This window comes from Mytilus californianus, unplaced genomic scaffold (assembly GCF_021869535.1).
Source record: "Mytilus californianus isolate M0D057914Y unplaced genomic scaffold, xbMytCali1.0.p SCAF_14, whole genome shotgun sequence".
NCBI classification, from domain to species: Eukaryota; Metazoa; Mollusca; class Bivalvia; order Mytilida; family Mytilidae; genus Mytilus; species Mytilus californianus.
Window position 1 is genome coordinate 9,161,978 of NW_026262626.1, and position 18,591 is coordinate 9,180,568.

Genomic DNA, 18,591 nt, shown 5'->3' on the forward strand with positions numbered 1-18,591 from the left:
AATTAATTTCAAATTTGATTATGGACTAAACCATAAAACTCTTTGTTGGGAAACATAAATTGGAACTGTAAGTGAATTTACGAAAGGATACTTTTGCCCCACAAATTCAATTATTTCCCCTTTCACTTGTTGGATCAGGGCTATATTCCTGAATACATATCCTCATATAATTTTCTACAACTGTTGCATCAATAGGAGGTATCCTGATGATCGAATAGGGACGAAGTACTGGCCACTACACAATAAACAAAAAACGTTTACTTTTTTTCGTTTAAATTTTTTGGTTTTATCTTTAAATTTGATTTTTGAGGAGATTAATTTTCCTAGTTTCAAGTATGTGAAAGTGGGTTTTTAAATTTTGTGGATAATATCTATTCTAGAAATAAACTATGTTAAAACCCCAACAAAAAGTATCTGCTTGTTTACTAATCTAATGACATCAATTACCTCTTTTGAGATTTTTTTGGATCCAGATCTTTTGGGAATTCTTTCTGACAATTAGGACATTCAAACTCCTTCAGAATGATGCAATCCTGCAAGCATTTTCTGCAAATCACATGCTCACATGGCAGTCTGACAGGGGCTCCTTGTATGGGGTTCTCACATCCAACACATCTTACTTGTTGACTTTAAAAAGTATAAATCTCCAATATTAATTGAACAAGTGTTAACAGATTATTTTGCAAGCAGTATTAAAATTCAATTCTAATTAGATCAAGTTCTGTCTTAAAAATGACTGACAGGTAAATCTAGAGTTGCTTGATTCTGAACAACATTGATTTCTCTAAGAAACTTATATTTATATAGTGGAATATGATTAACATTGGCCTGATCAGTTGCAAGAAAATAGGAAACCATAATTGTGAGGTTGGTTCTTTTTTGTAAATTTATTTTAAAAGCTATGAAATCAATTGTTACCCTTTATTTTCTCTCAAAAACTCAACCATTACGGAACATTATGAAGTTCAGATTCATTTTAAAGTATTATAGCTATTAAAATAAAATGCTCCGCGGGGCGCAGCTTGATACGACCGCAGAGGTCGAACCCTGAACAGTTGGGGCAAGTATGGACACAACATTCAAGCTTGATACAGCTCTGAATTTGGATTGTGATTAAATATTTGACACAGCATAGGTTTCTGACACAGAATGAATGTGGCCTAAGAACTTAAAAATTTTAAATTGGACATTCACCTATTATGGTCCAATATCCAAAATCTAAATACATGGTTAGATTCAGCATATCAAAGAACCCCAAGAATTCAATTTTTGATGAAATCAAACAAAGTTTTATTTTGGACCCCGATTTGGACCAACTTGAAAAGTGGGCCCATAATCAAAAATCTAAATACATGTTTAGATTCAGCATATCAAAGAACCCTAAAAATTCAATTTTTGTTAAAATCAAACTAAGTTTAATTTTGGACCCTTTGGACCTTAATGTAGACCAATTTGAAAACGGAACCAAAAATTAAGAATCTAAATACACGGTTAGATTCGGCATATCAAAGAACCCCAATAATTCAATTTTTGATGAAATCAAACAAAGTTAAATTTTGGACCCTTTTGACCTCAATGTGGACAAAGTTGATAACGGGGCCCAAAAATCAAAAATCTAAATACATGGTTAGATTCAGCATATCAAAGAACCCCATATATTCAATTTTTGTTGAAATCAAACAAAGTTTAATTTTGGACCCCGATTTGGACCAACTTGAAAACTGGGCCCATAATCAAAAATCTAAATACATGTTTAGATTCAGCATATCAAAGAACCCTAAAAATTCAATTTTTGTTAAAATCAAACTAAGTTTAATTTTGGACCCTTTGGACCTTAATGTAGACCAATTTGAAAACGGAACCAAAAATTAAGAATCTAAATACACGGTTAGATTCAGCATATCAAAGAACCCCAATAATTCAATTTTTGATGAAATTAAACAAAGTTAAATTTTGGACCCTTTGGACCTCAATGTGGACCAATTTAAAAACGGGGCCCAAAATCCAAAAACTTAATACACGGTTAGATTCAGCATATTAAAGAACCCCAAGAATTCAAGAATAAAACCCCATTGAAATTGATCAAGAAATAAGCAATTTATACGAAGTATCTTCTTTTGCACAATACTGTGCAATTGAATATTTCTTGCTATTGCGCAATACTGTACAATTGACAATTTCTTGCTATTGCGCAATATTGTGCTATTGGATATTTCTTGCTATTGCGCAATACTGTGCAATTGAAGATTTCTTGCTATTGCGCAATACTGTGCAATTGAAGATTTCTTGCTATTGTGCAATACTGTGCAATTGAAAATTTCTTGCTATTGCACAATACTTATTAGATAATAATTTACACATCCTGTTTGGTGTGTATCTCCTACCATATCATTATTATTTGCTTTTAAATATTAAGCAGAAATAACCAACTTAAAATGGAAAATTTTAAAAGAAAAAAAAAAGGAAAAAAAGAAAAAAAAAGAAAAAAAAAAATCCCCCCCCAAATTTTTTGAACCCCCTTATGATTCATCACCCCCAAACTCAATCCCAGCCTTCCCTTTGTGGTATGGTACCTTGCAGTACAATTTCAGAGAGATCCATACACTTGAACACAAGTTATTGTCTGGAAACTAGAAAAATGCTTATTTTTGGCCCCTTTTTGGCCCCCAATTCCTAAACGTTTCGGGCAATTACCCCCAAACTCAATTCCAGCTTTCCCTTTGTGATATGGAACCTTGTAGTACAATTTCAGAAATATCCAAACACTTACACACAAGTTATTGTCATGAAACTAGAAAAATGCTTGTTTTTTGCCCCTTTTTTGGCCCCTAATTCCTAAAATTTTGAGGCAATTACTCCCAAAATCAATAACAGCCTTTCCTTTGTGATATGGAACCTTGTGGTACAATGTCAGAGAGATCCATATACTTACACACAAGTTATTGTCTGGAAGTTACAAAAATGCTTATTTTTGGCCCCTAATTCCTTAACTGTGGGTACCATAACCCCCAAAATCAATCCCAACCTTCCTTTCGTGGTATTGAACCTTATGGTAAAAATTCATGGAGATCCATTCACTTAAACTAAAGTTAGAGTGCGAAAACCAATGTGTCTTCGGACGACGCCGGACGACGCCAGACGACGACGCCGACGATGACGCCAACGTCATACCAATATACGACCAAAAATTTTTTAATTTTTGCGGTTGTATAAAAACTATCTTCTAAAACTAACATATGCAAACTTTTATTAACTGTACATCATGAAAAAAAAGATTTTAACAGACTTCATAAAATAAACATTCTTGAATATGTTTATTTAATCATACAAAATTTCTTACCCAAAACACTGTGTAACAACATCTTTGTTACAAGTTTTGATAAACTTTTCAACTTTTTCCAGTGACTGAACTTCTTTCATATTTGCCCCTTCTCTCAATGTCTGGAAAGCAATAAATACAGTATGGAATTAGTAAGGGAATATCATACATGAACTTCAGTTATTTTCAGTTATTTTCCACAGGAAACTTTGTTTATACCCATCTTTATAATACTTTGTCACCTTGCAATAAAAATATAGTATTTCACGGTATAGCTTTTTACATTTATGAATAATTGAATTACCCTTTTTAGTATACCATCTTTTGTTATTTTGAATATCTGAAGGAGGCCTTTTACTTTAATAACCCAAAGTTTTAATACTTGCAACATGTTTAACAAAACCATAATTCTAAGAACACATAAACCAGAATTTCCATTTTTTTTTCTTTTTTGGCAAACAACAAAAATCTGCAGTAAATTTACTGTAAAATGGCTGAAATCAAGATTGCTTCAATAAAACTCATCTAAACCCAACTGAAGACACTGTATTTGTGAAGCTTAGTAATACTTACCACCCACAATGGCATACATCTTCTGATCTCTACCTCTTCTTTACCAGCAGTACAAACATGTTCTATAAATAGTTTCACGACAACAGCTCTAGTCCACTGGTATCTACAGAAGTAAAATTTGTAAAAAATATCACAGGCATATATATAAGTACTGGTAACTAATTTTCCAACTTCATTCCCCATATCAGCTTAATTAGTCCAAAAAGTCTTTTAAGCAAAAATTTCTATGACAGCAAAAGTTGTAAAACAATAAAAGCTATTTCTTAATGTGCACATATTTAATGAATTAGTACTTTATATAAAAGCTCACTATTTAAAAATTTACCTTGCTTTTTCTATTCCTTTTTGACATCTCTCACCATACTGAAATTCCTTGTTTTCTACATCATGACTAAAATGTCCAAAAATTCTTTCAACAACTGGTCTATAATCACAGACTTGTCGTAACCATTTGGTTCTAGGTTCTGGTTTGTTCAGTGCTTCTTTATTAGGCTCCAGGTTATGAACTAACAGATGTAATGCTAGAATATCAAGTGTCTGGAAGGAAAAATTACTCTATTAATTGAAAGTTGTATAAAGTTTTTTTCAATTCTATACACATACTGCAGATTTATTATTATTATTGGGATATTACCATTATTAGGAAACCAATTTTCATTGTTTTTGTAGGTAAAGGTGAACCACAAATTTAGAGCTATTATTGTAATGCATGTAGTTTAAAGGTTTGGTTCAGCTTGTATATATTATAGTTAAATGTTATTGGATGTTAAGCATAATGCAGAGTATAATGTATACAAGCTGAAGCCCTGCCTGTCTATTGATTGCAGATGTCAATCTTAATTACAATGCTTGAGCAAATATTTATAAAAACAAAGCAAGCAAGCCAACCAAACCTTTAAACTACATGCTTTAGGAAAAGAGCTCTAACTTTTCCACAAAGTACAAATTTTATAGGAAAATCCCACAAAAGGACAAAAATTAATTAATCTATAGTTTTCAGTTTGACCTAGCTGGGGATTGAAAACACAATCTCTGGCACTTAGTTCACTCCTATAACAACGAGTCCACCAAGGCAGTTAAATAACTTCTGTGACAAAATGAATGCTTGTGTCGTTGTTAAGCATACCCCCAATAGTAAGTCAAACCATTGGAAAATAGGAAGTACATGTCTAACATATCCAAAATGCTGTCCCCTAAACAATAATGTAAACTAGTTCAGCAAAATGGATGCCACACTTAACCCCCGAAACATACAAATGAACTAAAATTTAAACAAGTGAATCTGTAAGCTACTGCTCACTAATGATACCCCCGCCCGCTAAAAGTATAAGGTAAACAGGAAGTTGTTGAGTGATGAATCTGAAAACGCATCACAGGGTATAGCTGACTTATATAAACCCTGAAACCAAATTTCATAAATCCTTGTAATGTAGTTCCTCAGATAGATGAGACGAAATATATTCATGGGACGCACGGATGGATGGACGGATGGACGGACGGACAGACAGAGGTAAAACAGTATACCCCCACTTTTTTAAAGCGGGGGTATAAAAACACACAATACTGACAAAGACTAGAGGTTCCTGACTTGGGACAGGCGCAAAAATATGTAGTAGTATAATATGCTACAGTCTCATAACAAGTTGAGTTATTATTAAATGATATTATTCTTAAAATAAAACATATATATGAGTTAAACATCAAAAAAATAAAAAGGAGTCTATAGCTGGTAATCAACAAAGCTTACCTTTTCCTCGTCTGTAACAAGATAAAAGTTGGATGACTCCTGCTGGAAATCTAGAATTCTCTGACTGCATCCTGGCCATATGTGTACTATGTTTGCAAAATTCTTAAATCTCATATCATTAAGAATGTAGGTCATGTGACATCCTAACAAAGAAGGTAATAATCTTCCATATTCTCCTCTTACAAGATGTCTGCAGCCTGTTATCACACTTTCACATAAAAGCTGAAAAATAAATTGAAATGAAGCAAATAAATTATTAATGAATGCGTCATAAATTTCAGAAGAATGTGGAGCATGAATCAAATTACATAATTTTGAGATATATTTTTTGTAAGACATGGGACTAAACATTATGCCTATGATTCATCTCAAAAGTAGAATGATAAATGGAACTTATAAGACCCCCATCATACAATGTCTCCCGCTACTAACTGAACTATGCCTGCCAAACAGGACTGGACAACACTGAAGTGTATGACACTTACTGTAATATTACATTCAATTATGCACGTCTTTTTATTAATGAAGGCTTTAGTTAAATTCATAGAGTTTAATGTATAAACACATAATTTTAATATATAGATATAAGAAGATGTGGTATGGGTGCCAATGAGACAACTCTCCATCCAAATCACAATTTGTAAAAGTAAACCATTATAGGTCAAATACATTTAATGAAATTAGTTCAGAAAAAGGCAGTGAATTTGGATTTAGACTATTTTAAAAATTATAGCACTTTCACAGTAAATATTTCAACTTTTAAATATCAGATAATATGTCAAATTTAATTTTCTTTCATAGAAATTCTCTGGTCACTGATTCTATTAGCTTAACTTTGCCAAAATAATTTTATGTTAAAAAGCAAGGCCTTGCGGTCATAATACTGGAGTTATGTGTTTCAAGAACATATTTTGTACTCGGAGTACTGAGTAAAGTTTTATGACCAATAGCCCTGAAGTCACATATTTCATGGCTATATAACATTGACCACTAGCCCTGAAGTCACATATTTCATGGCTATACAACATTGACCACTAGCCCTGAAGTCACATATTTCATGGCTATATAACATTGACCACTAGCCCTGAAGTCACATATTTCATGGCTATACAACATTGACCACTAGCCCTGAAGTCACATATTTCATGGCTATATAACATTGACCACTAGCCCTGAAGTCACATATTTCATGGCTACAGTAAAACCTGTATAAACCGGCCGGCTACAGGACTATGAAAAAGGGCCGGTTTGGACAGTGGGCCGGTTTATTCAGGTTTCCGTTTTGACCGGAAGTTAATGACTTTTGACGTCCGATATATTGCATATAAAAGTTCTGTCTGATTGTAAGCTATAAACTCATTAATACAAAACGCAATAACGTAATTACTTCGCATGATCGTTGTTTTGAATCTTCTTATTCATTGGCTATATAAATTTAAGAAACTGGTTGTTCCTCGAATTCAAAAAAATAATATTTTAACCGTTTTTTTACTACTTTTCCTAGTAAGGCAAATAGACCTCGGTAGCATCAGTATTCGACATGTCACTTTCACTTTCATTTTGTGTTCATTGTTTTCATTTGCATCATAATCCTCACGTTGTTTGAATTGTGAAACTTTTTCCTTTTACTTCCATCATTCATTTCCGACGATGGTATAGCCGATTAAAAAGCCAGAATTTTATTAAACAAAATTTCATCACGATGAAAACATTGTCGCACAATGTACAATACTGATTGATTGTTGTCATCCAGGTCTTCTTCATTATCAGGGTCATTGGTTTAGGGGTTCACAACAGGGAACCCAGGATGTAAATTTTCTTACTCCATGATTTGAAAAAAAAAATGATCTAAGTTACAACGTAAGTTCTATCCGAGATATATTCGGTGTGTCATTTAGTTTAATTTACACTTTTATAGTGTTTTATTAATACAACTCACTACTATACCATTGGAAGTTCACGGGTTAACACCTGGCTAATTGATTATCCTGAAAAGCCATCTTGTATAAACAAATATGTTTTGATTGCATATCGATCAATACTGTTATCATTTTAAAATAATTAGACAAACCGGTTTTAACAGGTAATAATTGATGTAATTAAGAGTATTGGGACTGCATCATTAGACCGAAATTCGGAATACACAGGGTCCCGTTTACAAAGGGTATTCTAACAAAGACTTTGAAGGGGAAAGAATGAGACTTTAATTTTCCGCCAGAATGGACAGGAAGCCTGTTTATTCAGGGTCCGGTTTACTCAGGTTTGACTGTATATAACATTGACCACTAGCCCTCAAGTCACATATTTCATGGCTATATAACATTGACCAATAGCCCTCAAGTCACATATTTCATGGCTATATAACATTGACCACTAGCCCTCAAGTCACATATTTCATGGCTATATAACATTGACCACTAGCCCTCAAGTCACATATTTCATGGCTATGTAACATTGACCAATAGCCCTCAAGTCACATATTTCATGGCTATATAACATTGACCACTAGCCCTCAAGTCACATATTTCATGGCTATATAACATTGACCAATAGCCCTCAAGTCACATATTTCATGGCTATATAACATTGACCAATAGCCCTCAAGTCACATATTTCATGGCTATATAACATAACCAAGTCAAGGAAAAACACTGTTAGGCCATAAAAATTGAAGTAAAACTTTTCCCTCAACTAAAGGTGTGTCGTAATTAAATATTTACCTGACATTCAGACTTAGTTTGAACAGGATGAATCATGTAGACAAAGTCTCTGATGTAACATTGCAGTACTTCCAGGATGTAGGTACCTTCTACACCTGACAAAAGTTTTCCTAATGGTAAGGACTGGAAGATTTCTGATGCTTTCATTACCACTTCAAAATGGCTGTCTGTACAATAAAAATAAATATTCCACATAAGTGTTATTTTAGATGGGTTTTCTATATGAATTGGATTTTGAATAAAACAGCATATTCATCTGACGTAAATGTATATTCACATCACAAAACATCACAGGAAATCTTAAGAAAAGGCTAACAATGATACTCACCTAGCTTAAAATTAAATGTAAAATAATGATAAAACGTTTGAGGTCCAATAGGTTTTGCTATACAGTTGTCATTAAATACTTTTTGTCGGAATATGGAATGTTACAATAACTGACTTTTATTTCAGTTAATATGAGGTTTAACCAGTTTTTATAGCAAAATTTACCTGTGCTTTCTTTTGTGTCAATTGATTTTCTCAAGATGTCTTCAATTTGTCCAAAAATCAGCCAAGAAAATGGCATTACAGCTGGAAATGGTTTCCCATCTTTTGATGTAGTTTTAACTGCTACTTCTTGAAGTTCATGTTGTCTAGTAGGGGAGACAATCCATGAATATTTCAATTGTGTTAAATCTGGATTGTTAAAAATGTCAACCCACATGTTGATGTGCCAGCTATCTGTTGAATTGTTGGTAAGAATATCCATGTTTCTGTTTGTATCAATGAATGCAATTATTCCAGCCAATATTGGAATTACTTTGGATTCCAAGCACTGAACAGCAAATTTCCTGAAAAACATATTTTGCATGATTAGTACAAGATACATGTTTTAATAATAAAAATATCCATTTTAAAGGAGGAGATTGAAATCAAAGTTGTAGTGTGAAAATCTCCCAAGATCTCTCACCACACAACATATTACCATACAGTGTATGCTAATCGTCTACAAAATTCCAATCCTGCTTACTATTAAAATCCTTGGTTTAACTTAAAGTCATTTTGTATCTTCAATGCATTGGTGTAATTGTATGGTTTTTATAGAAAATCAAATTTGGTAAATAACTTCATAATACTGAGCAAATTGTCTTTTCAGAGTTAATAATTAAAAAAAAAAACATATGTAGATTTTTAAATAGAATCAACCACTTGCAAGAAAATTGGTTAAAACATGAATGGTATTTTCTATAAATCATCATCTTTCAAAGAGTATAGAGTTATCTTACTTAGGATAACCAGCCAGACAATTTTGCACAACAAAAAACAAACCTGAATGTACCAGCCCTGTTGACATTCTCAGGTTTAGCTGCTTCTGTTGATAACCAGTTTGTAATTACAGCACCGATGCTTTCCTCTTTCTCTCTTAGTATACTACTTATATGTTTGGCTATTCCAGACATTACAGTTATTTCACCTACAAAAAAAAGTTCAACATTGGTTGAATAGTTAATTTAAGAATCAATTCTTTCATGCCATGCTTTATGCTCATTTTAACATGGGTAGGCATTATATTTGTCAATATCTTTATACCGAGCGTTAGCGAGGTGTAAAATATTGACAAATATAATTCCCACCCATGTTAAAATTAGCATAAAGCATGGCATGATAGAATTATTTTGATTCTGATCGGAATATTTATAACTTTTATACTTTGAAGCGGACCTATAATACACATTCGAAAGGCAGCCATTTTGATTTGATGAACCAAAAATGTTATAGAAAATCAACAGTTGAACGATTAAAAAAATAACATATATACGTAAACTTACTTTTAGAATCATTTTATTTAATTTCCTAGCGAGCAACACCAACAAAACTGTCCAATTCGACCTCAGGTGTTGATCAAAATACAACTGACGTTGCAATTTCAATTGTGACGTCATTCACGTGCAGCCCATGTTTTATTGTAATTAGAACATGGCTTTGTTTCCAAAGCGAAAGAAGGACGTCATATTAGAATTGGTAATACAATGTAGATCACTGTGACTTACTGCTATAAAACATAGTCATTCAATTGATGAAATTTACTTCAATCAAAGTCTGTGTTAAAATATTGTACTTCTGCAAGAGCTTACAGAACTTGTAAAATGAAACAAATTGTCAAATTTCAACTAAAAAATAGATATTATTCCATTTGTTATACTTAAAAGGAAATTACATATAAGGATTATTTTTTCTTCAAAAAGTTGAATGACGCCTTTTGAGGCATTTTCAAACAAAAATTGCATACATATCCAATTCTTTCTATCTGTACACAATGTTTTTTAAACATCATGGTCTAATAATATTAATAGATCTTGGTGAAGACTAAAAATAGCTAACCTGCTTCATGTTTTAAGCAGCTGTGTATAATCTTCAATCTATCTATAGCTCTGGAGGAGTCAGACATGGGGTCTTTAACATTACCCAAGGCTGGCTGTAAACATTTCATGATCAAATTATCAATTTTGAAATGTCTTTTGAATTTCTGTCCTTTTTCATTTGCCTTTACTTCTAACTGAATGTCCATCAAATCAACTTCCTCTTCATTTGTTTCCATTCTTTCCATCAATTGTTCATTCATTCCCTCTTCTACTTCCATATCGTCTTCCTGTCTAGCTTTTGTAGAGGCCAACAAAGCACTGACTGACGTCCCATGCATGTCAGCTACGGATGGTATATCCTCTGGAGCAGGATGAATATCATCTATGTGCAGAGAATGCCACAGTCCACACTGTAAAAAAAATCAAATATTTGTTTAACATTTTATAAATATACTTGCAAGTGATAAAATTGAGAATGGAACATACAATACAAGAACAACAGGTTGTTTTAAAAAAATAATAATAAACATTCTACCTTGATGAACAAAGTGTTTTTGAAAATACAATCTTTAACTATAACTGTTTGAATATTTTGCCTTTATTTACCATGATAATACCTGACTTTTGACAGTTTAAAATATCCTATCTTTTTACTTTTGTCCCATCATTGAAACAGTCTGCTCAGTTGGTCAAACTGTCCCTGTGTTAGTTGATGTCTCTTTTATAGTTTTGTTTTCAAAGTAAATTATTATAAAATTATAAAGTTTGGCAAATCAATAAAATAAGTGACAAATTTAGACCTTATTTGACCCCTTAATGTTCGGTGACGTTGTGATGTCTGGTTGCTGTCTCAAAGACATTTACTCATCGTGTATTCATACTCATACTAAAAATCTAACCTGGAATCCAGTAAAACATCCTCCAGCTATACCAGGAAGCTGAATTAGGAATACCACATGGATAGCATATATTCGTTCCTCCCTAACCTGTTGTAATTCTCCCTGTACCGTGTACCTAGCACAGGCTATCAGGTCGGCATTCTGGTCCCCACAGTCACACTGTACTATTAATAAGCTATCAGATGTTGTTGTGTGGTCAAAAAAAGATCTGAAAGTATGAAGCAATTGGTCTGAAATCTTACTGATGGTGTAATTCAACAAATGCTTTCAAATACCCGATACTGTGGATTCATTATTTTTCATGGATACCAATTTTCGTTTATTTCGTGGAAATAAGTGAACCAAGAATTTTAATGTGCAATGGAGAACAAATTTAACATAGGCTTGTATGTAGACCTGGACAAAACCACAAAATCTAATATCAACCAAAATAAAAATTTTCCTCTATCTATGAAAATAAATGAATCCACAGTATTTCATAGAAAAACAAGTCCAGTATTGTAGATAATAGTGTAGGTACTTATTTGTTTACTGACGTCTTTAAATTGTCTGTATTTATGCTTAGACAAGTAAAATATACAGGTAAAACTAACAAGAATACATGCATTGTTATGCTAGGCATATTTATAATTCAAAGTATCAGAAAACCATTCTAATGTCACAATGGCATAACTTTATGATGTTTTTCTGAAAAAGGGTAAAAGTTGGCTAGGAAAGATCATTTTCTTGTTTCATCTCATAGAGAGATAACTGGGGAATGTTACAAGTATAAATACTGTTGGATAGCGGCCAAATTGAAATCTGAGGAAGGTCCAAAGTGAAGGGAGGGGTAGTACAGAATTTTTGTAGTTTAAACTCTTAAAAGTTTGAAGCATATAAACATTGAAAATATGCCGCACAGCCCTATGTTTTATCCTTTGAAAAAATAGTAGTGCACATGAACTTTCCATTCTAGGATATAATTTTTTAGGAAACTTCATAGTAAAAGTGACACAGTTTTAGCCGTAAAAGGAGTTCCTATGGGAAATTGCATTGTCTATATTTACAAAAGTGCAACCTATAATTCATCCCATGTTTGAGCCATATATATATTTTTTTCAACAACAGAGCAGGTCAATATACAGAGTGCTAATGAGGAACATGCATTGAATGCATCTAAATCAAGCCTTATGATCACTTATTCTTTCTTGAAAAATTCAATTAGAGTCAGGTGGTACCTGATGATCTCCCTACGGTAATTGGTTAATAACAAGGAGATTTTGAACATTTGTTTTACCTATAGTTATACTTTTCGCTACCAGACTAACAAAATTTCGGAAATTGTATACTCTTTATGATGTTTTACAAAAATCTTGAAAAGAAAGGAAACCAGAAACAGTAATATTGCCACAATGTTGTTGAAGGGTTATCAGGGACATATAGGGAGCATATAAATGTTGCTAATCTCAAAAGCAATTCATACTTGATTTTTCTGCTGAACTGTTGTTCGGTATCAAAAGATTGAAGTGTCAGTAATGTTATATTCTGTTTCTGTATGGGTATAAACCTGCACAGGATCTCTATGTCTGCTGTAGCTAAAAGTTTGGAATTTGTGGTAATCTGAAAATAAATAATTGTAAAGCCTTAAAATCAATCATAAACTTCTACAGCTAATGTAAAAATACTGTAATGCAGCTTCCAATGAAGAAACTTAATTTTAACATTATTATAATTGATCTTACTTATCTGAGAAATGATTGAGTGTTGGTGTTTAATGCCACTTTCACCACTATTGGCTTTATCGTGGCAATCATTTTTTATTGGTGGCGGAAGATTGAGTACCTGGAGAGAACCACTGACCTTTATTTGGAAAACTGACAATCCTAGTCAATTAAGATGGAAGTCAAACACACCTACCACATGTGAGGTTTAAAACACACAACCTCAGTGTTGACAGGCTAGTGATACAGCAGATGAACTACTAAGACCACTTGCCACAAAGGCCCCAATTGACAAATGTATCAAAGATCTTATATGTAAGACTTGTGTTTTTAAAGAATTACAACATTTGATTACAAAACTGTCAGATAATTGAACTCTGTATAAACTGATCTGACAGTATATGTTGCAAAATGGATGGTTAGATATCAGGGATGGGGTAATCGTAATCTGTAATTGTAATCGATTGTAATTGATTACATGTTTCCCAGTAATCGACAGTAATCTGTAATCGCAGACATTTTCGATTACATGTAATCGTAATTTAATCGATTACAGCAAAAATTAGGATGTAATCATCGATTACTTTCGATTACATTTCAATTACTTTTAGTGAAATAGTTTGATGAAATTAAACCTATTTTAAATGAAAATATATATGCATTCATCACTTTATAGTACAGATAAAATAGAAAGTATTTAGACTTCAGAGCTTATCAAATGCCTTATTTGTATCTATTGTCTCAAGCTGCATTATGATCAAACAGAACTCTTACCAATTTTACTGTATATCCAGCTTTTTAAACAATTGACTTAACTGTCTTCAATGCTTGTCAATTATTTAAAGACCTTTTATTTTGAAATAAGTAAATAGATAAAAATAAGAAATGAGTCTTATGTTAAGTTCTGTACTACTTTGACATTGAAGTGTAATTTTCAATAAGATTTGGAATTTTAGCTAAACTAGATACACAGTGGATTCGTTATAATATTATGATATAAAAATCAGAAAGTACACAACGTACCAATTGATTTGCATTGAAATTCCTGTTCAGAAATAGATACATGAATCCCATATTGACACTAAAATAAATCTTGTTAAATATCATGATTTTGAATAGAGTATAGAAAAATCCCAACAAATTCCTGTGTTTACTAATCAGATGATCAAGGACTTCTAATTAATAAGATGTTTTGATTTCAATTATGTCTAATTAAGAGGAGATTGACATTATATTTCCCCAGGTTATGAAATGTACTCCATTGGCAGTTTTATAACCTGTAATTAGGGAGATTATCCAAACAAAATAATTAATTCATGCATGTATTAGTTATAAATATAATAAATTTACATCTTTGAAATTAGCTGAACTAGTTAATTATTCTTCTTTTTACATTTTAATTGTAATATATACTATATCAAATATAGTTAAAAATTAATAAATACAAAATACCTAACTTAAGTCATTATGACAGCAAAACTTGAAAAATATAGAGACATGTGGAAAATAAACTAGACTATAAAGAAGTGACTGAAGCCATGTGGTGTCATTGCAAGAACTTTATTACATCTCATCTACATGATCTAGAAACAAACTGTCAACTTAAACTTTGAAAACAATGCTTTCAATGAAGTTTTGATCAAGTTATAAATTTCCCCTATACATAACAAAATGTTTGTGTTTAACTTACTTTATTTTTTTTTTGTAATTTTATAGCATGTAATTGACAGTAATCGAAAAGTAATCCAATTACTTTTGATAAAGTAATCGATTGCAATCGATTACATACAAAAATCAGAGTAATCGATTATTAATCGAATACACAAAAATCCCTCAAGTAATCGATTATTAATCGATTACATTTGTCAGTAATCGTGCCCATCCCTGTTAGATATATATAAGAAATAAATTCCTCACTTCTGTCTAATTAAAGATAGCTTACAAAGCCCATTTACCTACAATTTCTGAATATCTTTGAATCCATGAGACCATTGAAAGGTGAAGGTAAAAAGAACTTTACCTGAACATGAATATTATGCTTCTGTTGTTGTACAATCTTGTATTGGAGGTAATCAGCCAAACTTTCATGGTGTTGTTCTAAAAAGTATGTCTTAAAAATCTCTCCATGTTTGTCACCTAGTTGAAAAACTGCTGCAGGGGTTGCACACCACAACAAGATAGACTGAGCTTCTCTAAGTATCTATAATTAAGAGTGAAGTTTGTAATGCAATATTATGAAAGAGAAGTATTTTCATATAAAACTTGGGTAAATTTTACATAGTTCTCTTGAAATTACTTATTCAGTATTTTTTCTTTTGTTTATTTTTCAGCCTTTCTTTATATTTTAGTTTGACACCTTATTCCTGTTTAGGAAAACAGCTGAATATGACAAATGAAAATCAGGTCAAGTCTAATTTGATATGACCCACATAGATGATCTTCTTCTACAAATGTACATATCTGCCAGTGCTCTTTTTTATTTATGGTAGTTGTTTTTTGTTTCTAAGCAATTCTGCTGAAGCAACCTGTTTCAAACTGAAATTTACTGTTTGTTCTGATATTGTGCTGAGCACTCACAAACATGTTTAATCCATTCATATTCATTTTGTGTCTGTCTTAAGTCAGCATCCTATAATTGAGTGGTTGTCGTTAGTTGCTGTCTGTCATATTTGTTTTTCTTTCTTCTTTGTCATAAATCTTAGTTTATTTGTATGATCTGTTTCACATTTTATCATATCAAGGACTTTTATAACTGACTGTACTTTTGCTAATTGTTGGAGGCCATACAACAAGTCATTTGGACTCCTTTCAATAGTTGTCTCATTGGTAATCATGCCATATCTCTTTATCATTATATATGGAACTATTTTGTATAAATAGATTATTAATACACAATACGTTTTTGTGCAATGCCTGTACATATAATTTTAATTGGGAATTCCTGTCTATTATTTGGTCCAATCAGGGTGGGGGTTTCCCAGTTACTGCTGCATGTGAAATCTCGTTTACTAATTGCTTTTTCGAGATCATACTAATTAACCAATCAAAATTAACATTGCATTTGAATTAACCAATCAGCGCTTAATTAACAGGGCTTTTGTTTTAGGCACAAGCACATAATTATTCTGAAAGCAACGCTTGCTTTGAGCAGACATTCAAATATTTCTGGGAAATAATTTATTTTTTGTCAGCAGTTTATCAAGATATATTTATATAATCATGAATGGATTTAGGTTTTCAATGTAGAATTGGACCATATTATATATGAACGTTTAGGAAAACGTATACGAAGTGTTTTTGCATTAACTTTTCCAATTGGTCTTTTAATGTCAAAAATTGATGTTAAAATGTGCAAATTTAAATACAATCCGGAAGCAGTATCAGTTTTGTGTTTTAAAGTTTGATTCTGGAATCTGCAGCAGCGTGCAATGGCGGGTTAATATTCCAAAGTTATGCGTTTTGCGCTTCTGACAAGTCCGCGAGACAGGATTAATTCGTATTCTGAGAGAATTTAACGGCACGACGATAATTGCTACAAACTGTTGTTTTTCAATAAACTGTCTTTGCATCATGTCTGATGACGAAGATATCACATTTAGGACAGGACCCGATAACCAGTCCGACAAAGTAAAGGCATGGGCCGGAGTGATGAAGCTGAACGCAGCTACCGCAAATGAAATTTTTGGAACTTGGATTTGACAGCATGGAGGCCGTCGCGTTGATAGAGAAGGAAGATTTGAGTGAATCGTGCATCCCCATTGGACAACTAAAATTATTACTGCGAGCAGTGGAAAAAACGTTCAAGAAAGACTTTTCGAACAGCGAGAGAATGGCGGAAAATTCTGGACTTCCGGCAATATCAAATTCTGGTGCATGCGCATACCAAGATGGCGACAACGGAAGTAATGTGAACAAAGATGGCGGCGCCCATTATCAACTTAAAGATGGCGGAATACAGACAAACACAGACGAAGCATACGTTAATGCTGTATTGCATCAGCTTTCCGGACAGCAGACACAATATAGACATTCCTCCGTTTCATTGGATGGACGTCCAAACCAGAACTTTGCGGGAAACTCAAATGTGAATGGAAGTGACAATTCAGTAAACAATTTAAGTAACCCTGGGCCAGGCATTAACTCTATCCTGTCTTGGCAGGATCCGCAAATTTATTTAAAACATTCAAACATAGACAGTAATGTCAATTATCTAGATATTATAGATTTTGTCTCAAATGATATAGGGGGGACCAGTTTGCCTGAGGAGCGCCTTATTTCAAATGCATCAGGGGGGCAACTAGTGTTTAAGTCTGGGCCACTAAAGCCAAAGCTTGAATCTCTGTCTCTGTGTCAATGGTCTAGGGCAAACTTGTCAATAATGTATAAGCTGCTCAGCACTGGACAACTGACACAGACACAGGTCCTCGATTATTTGTCATATACCATGAGATTTTATCACTTAGTTTCATCATGTGAATTTGTGTCAGTGCTGTTTTTTGATAGAGAATATCGTAGGCTTCAAAAGCAGCATACTTTTAGATGGGGCACTGACATTCCCCATTTACAGTCAGTTTACTTACGGCCTAAAGCTATATACAATAAACCTCAGGCATCTGGTCCAATGTTTAAGAATGCAAATAAACAACAGCAGGACTATTCCAGGTATATTTCACACTCTATAGAGGGAAATGAAATTTGCAAAAGTTTTAACAGTAGGAAAGGTTGCTCATTTCCAAACTGTCGCTATGAACATATTTGTTCAATTCAGGGTTGTGGTGCCCAACACCAAGCCTTTGCTCATCCAAAAAACGGATAAAGGTAAAGCCTGTGCGTGACTTAGTGTATAATGTTTGGCAAGAGGAACTAAAATATGATGTTGATAAAGATTTTCTTTTGCAAGGTATAAAAGATGGGTTCAACATTGTTCAAGATAATTTGGCTTCCTTGAACATATCGGCAAAAAATCACCCTTCAGCTAGCTTCCTGAAATATTTGTTACGGCAACATATATATATCTCACCTCATCTTCAATCTGTTGTATAGCTTCATCATTACATCTTTTCTCCTGACAGACATGTAGTATAATGGCAGCACAAGTATCAGCATGGTAACCCATAAAAGCATCTCCTATCTTTCTAATGTCCTTCCTTAAATTAAAATAGCAAGAGTCTTAATTTCATTAAATTTATATCATTCTCCTGGAGGAATTCAAACCAAGACTGAAACCAATTACTTTTGGTAATAAAGAAATTGTATTTAACGAACTAATCAAAATTAACAATATCAGA

General features: G+C 32.8%; 1 protein-coding gene across 1 annotated transcript in view; it reads right to left on the reverse strand.

Moving 5' to 3' along the window:
• Positions 1 to 18,591, reverse strand: part of LOC127724150 (E3 ubiquitin-protein ligase rnf213-alpha-like) — a 157,531-nt gene that overhangs the window by 41,318 nt on the left and 97,622 nt on the right. The window contains exons 56-68 of the mRNA XM_052231026.1: positions 18,324 to 18,450; positions 15,324 to 15,503; positions 13,066 to 13,202; positions 11,604 to 11,811; positions 10,724 to 11,114; positions 9,671 to 9,815; positions 8,852 to 9,192; positions 8,360 to 8,526; positions 5,640 to 5,861; positions 4,218 to 4,429; positions 3,893 to 3,995; positions 3,341 to 3,441; positions 448 to 627 (exon numbers count right to left, since the gene is read on the reverse strand). Of these exons, the coding sequence (XP_052086986.1) occupies positions 448 to 627; positions 3,341 to 3,441; positions 3,893 to 3,995; positions 4,218 to 4,429; positions 5,640 to 5,861; positions 8,360 to 8,526; positions 8,852 to 9,192; positions 9,671 to 9,815; positions 10,724 to 11,114; positions 11,604 to 11,811; positions 13,066 to 13,202; positions 15,324 to 15,503; positions 18,324 to 18,450 (2,514 nt within the window). The remainder of the gene's footprint in view (positions 1 to 447; positions 628 to 3,340; positions 3,442 to 3,892; positions 3,996 to 4,217; positions 4,430 to 5,639; positions 5,862 to 8,359; positions 8,527 to 8,851; positions 9,193 to 9,670; positions 9,816 to 10,723; positions 11,115 to 11,603; positions 11,812 to 13,065; positions 13,203 to 15,323; positions 15,504 to 18,323; positions 18,451 to 18,591) is intronic.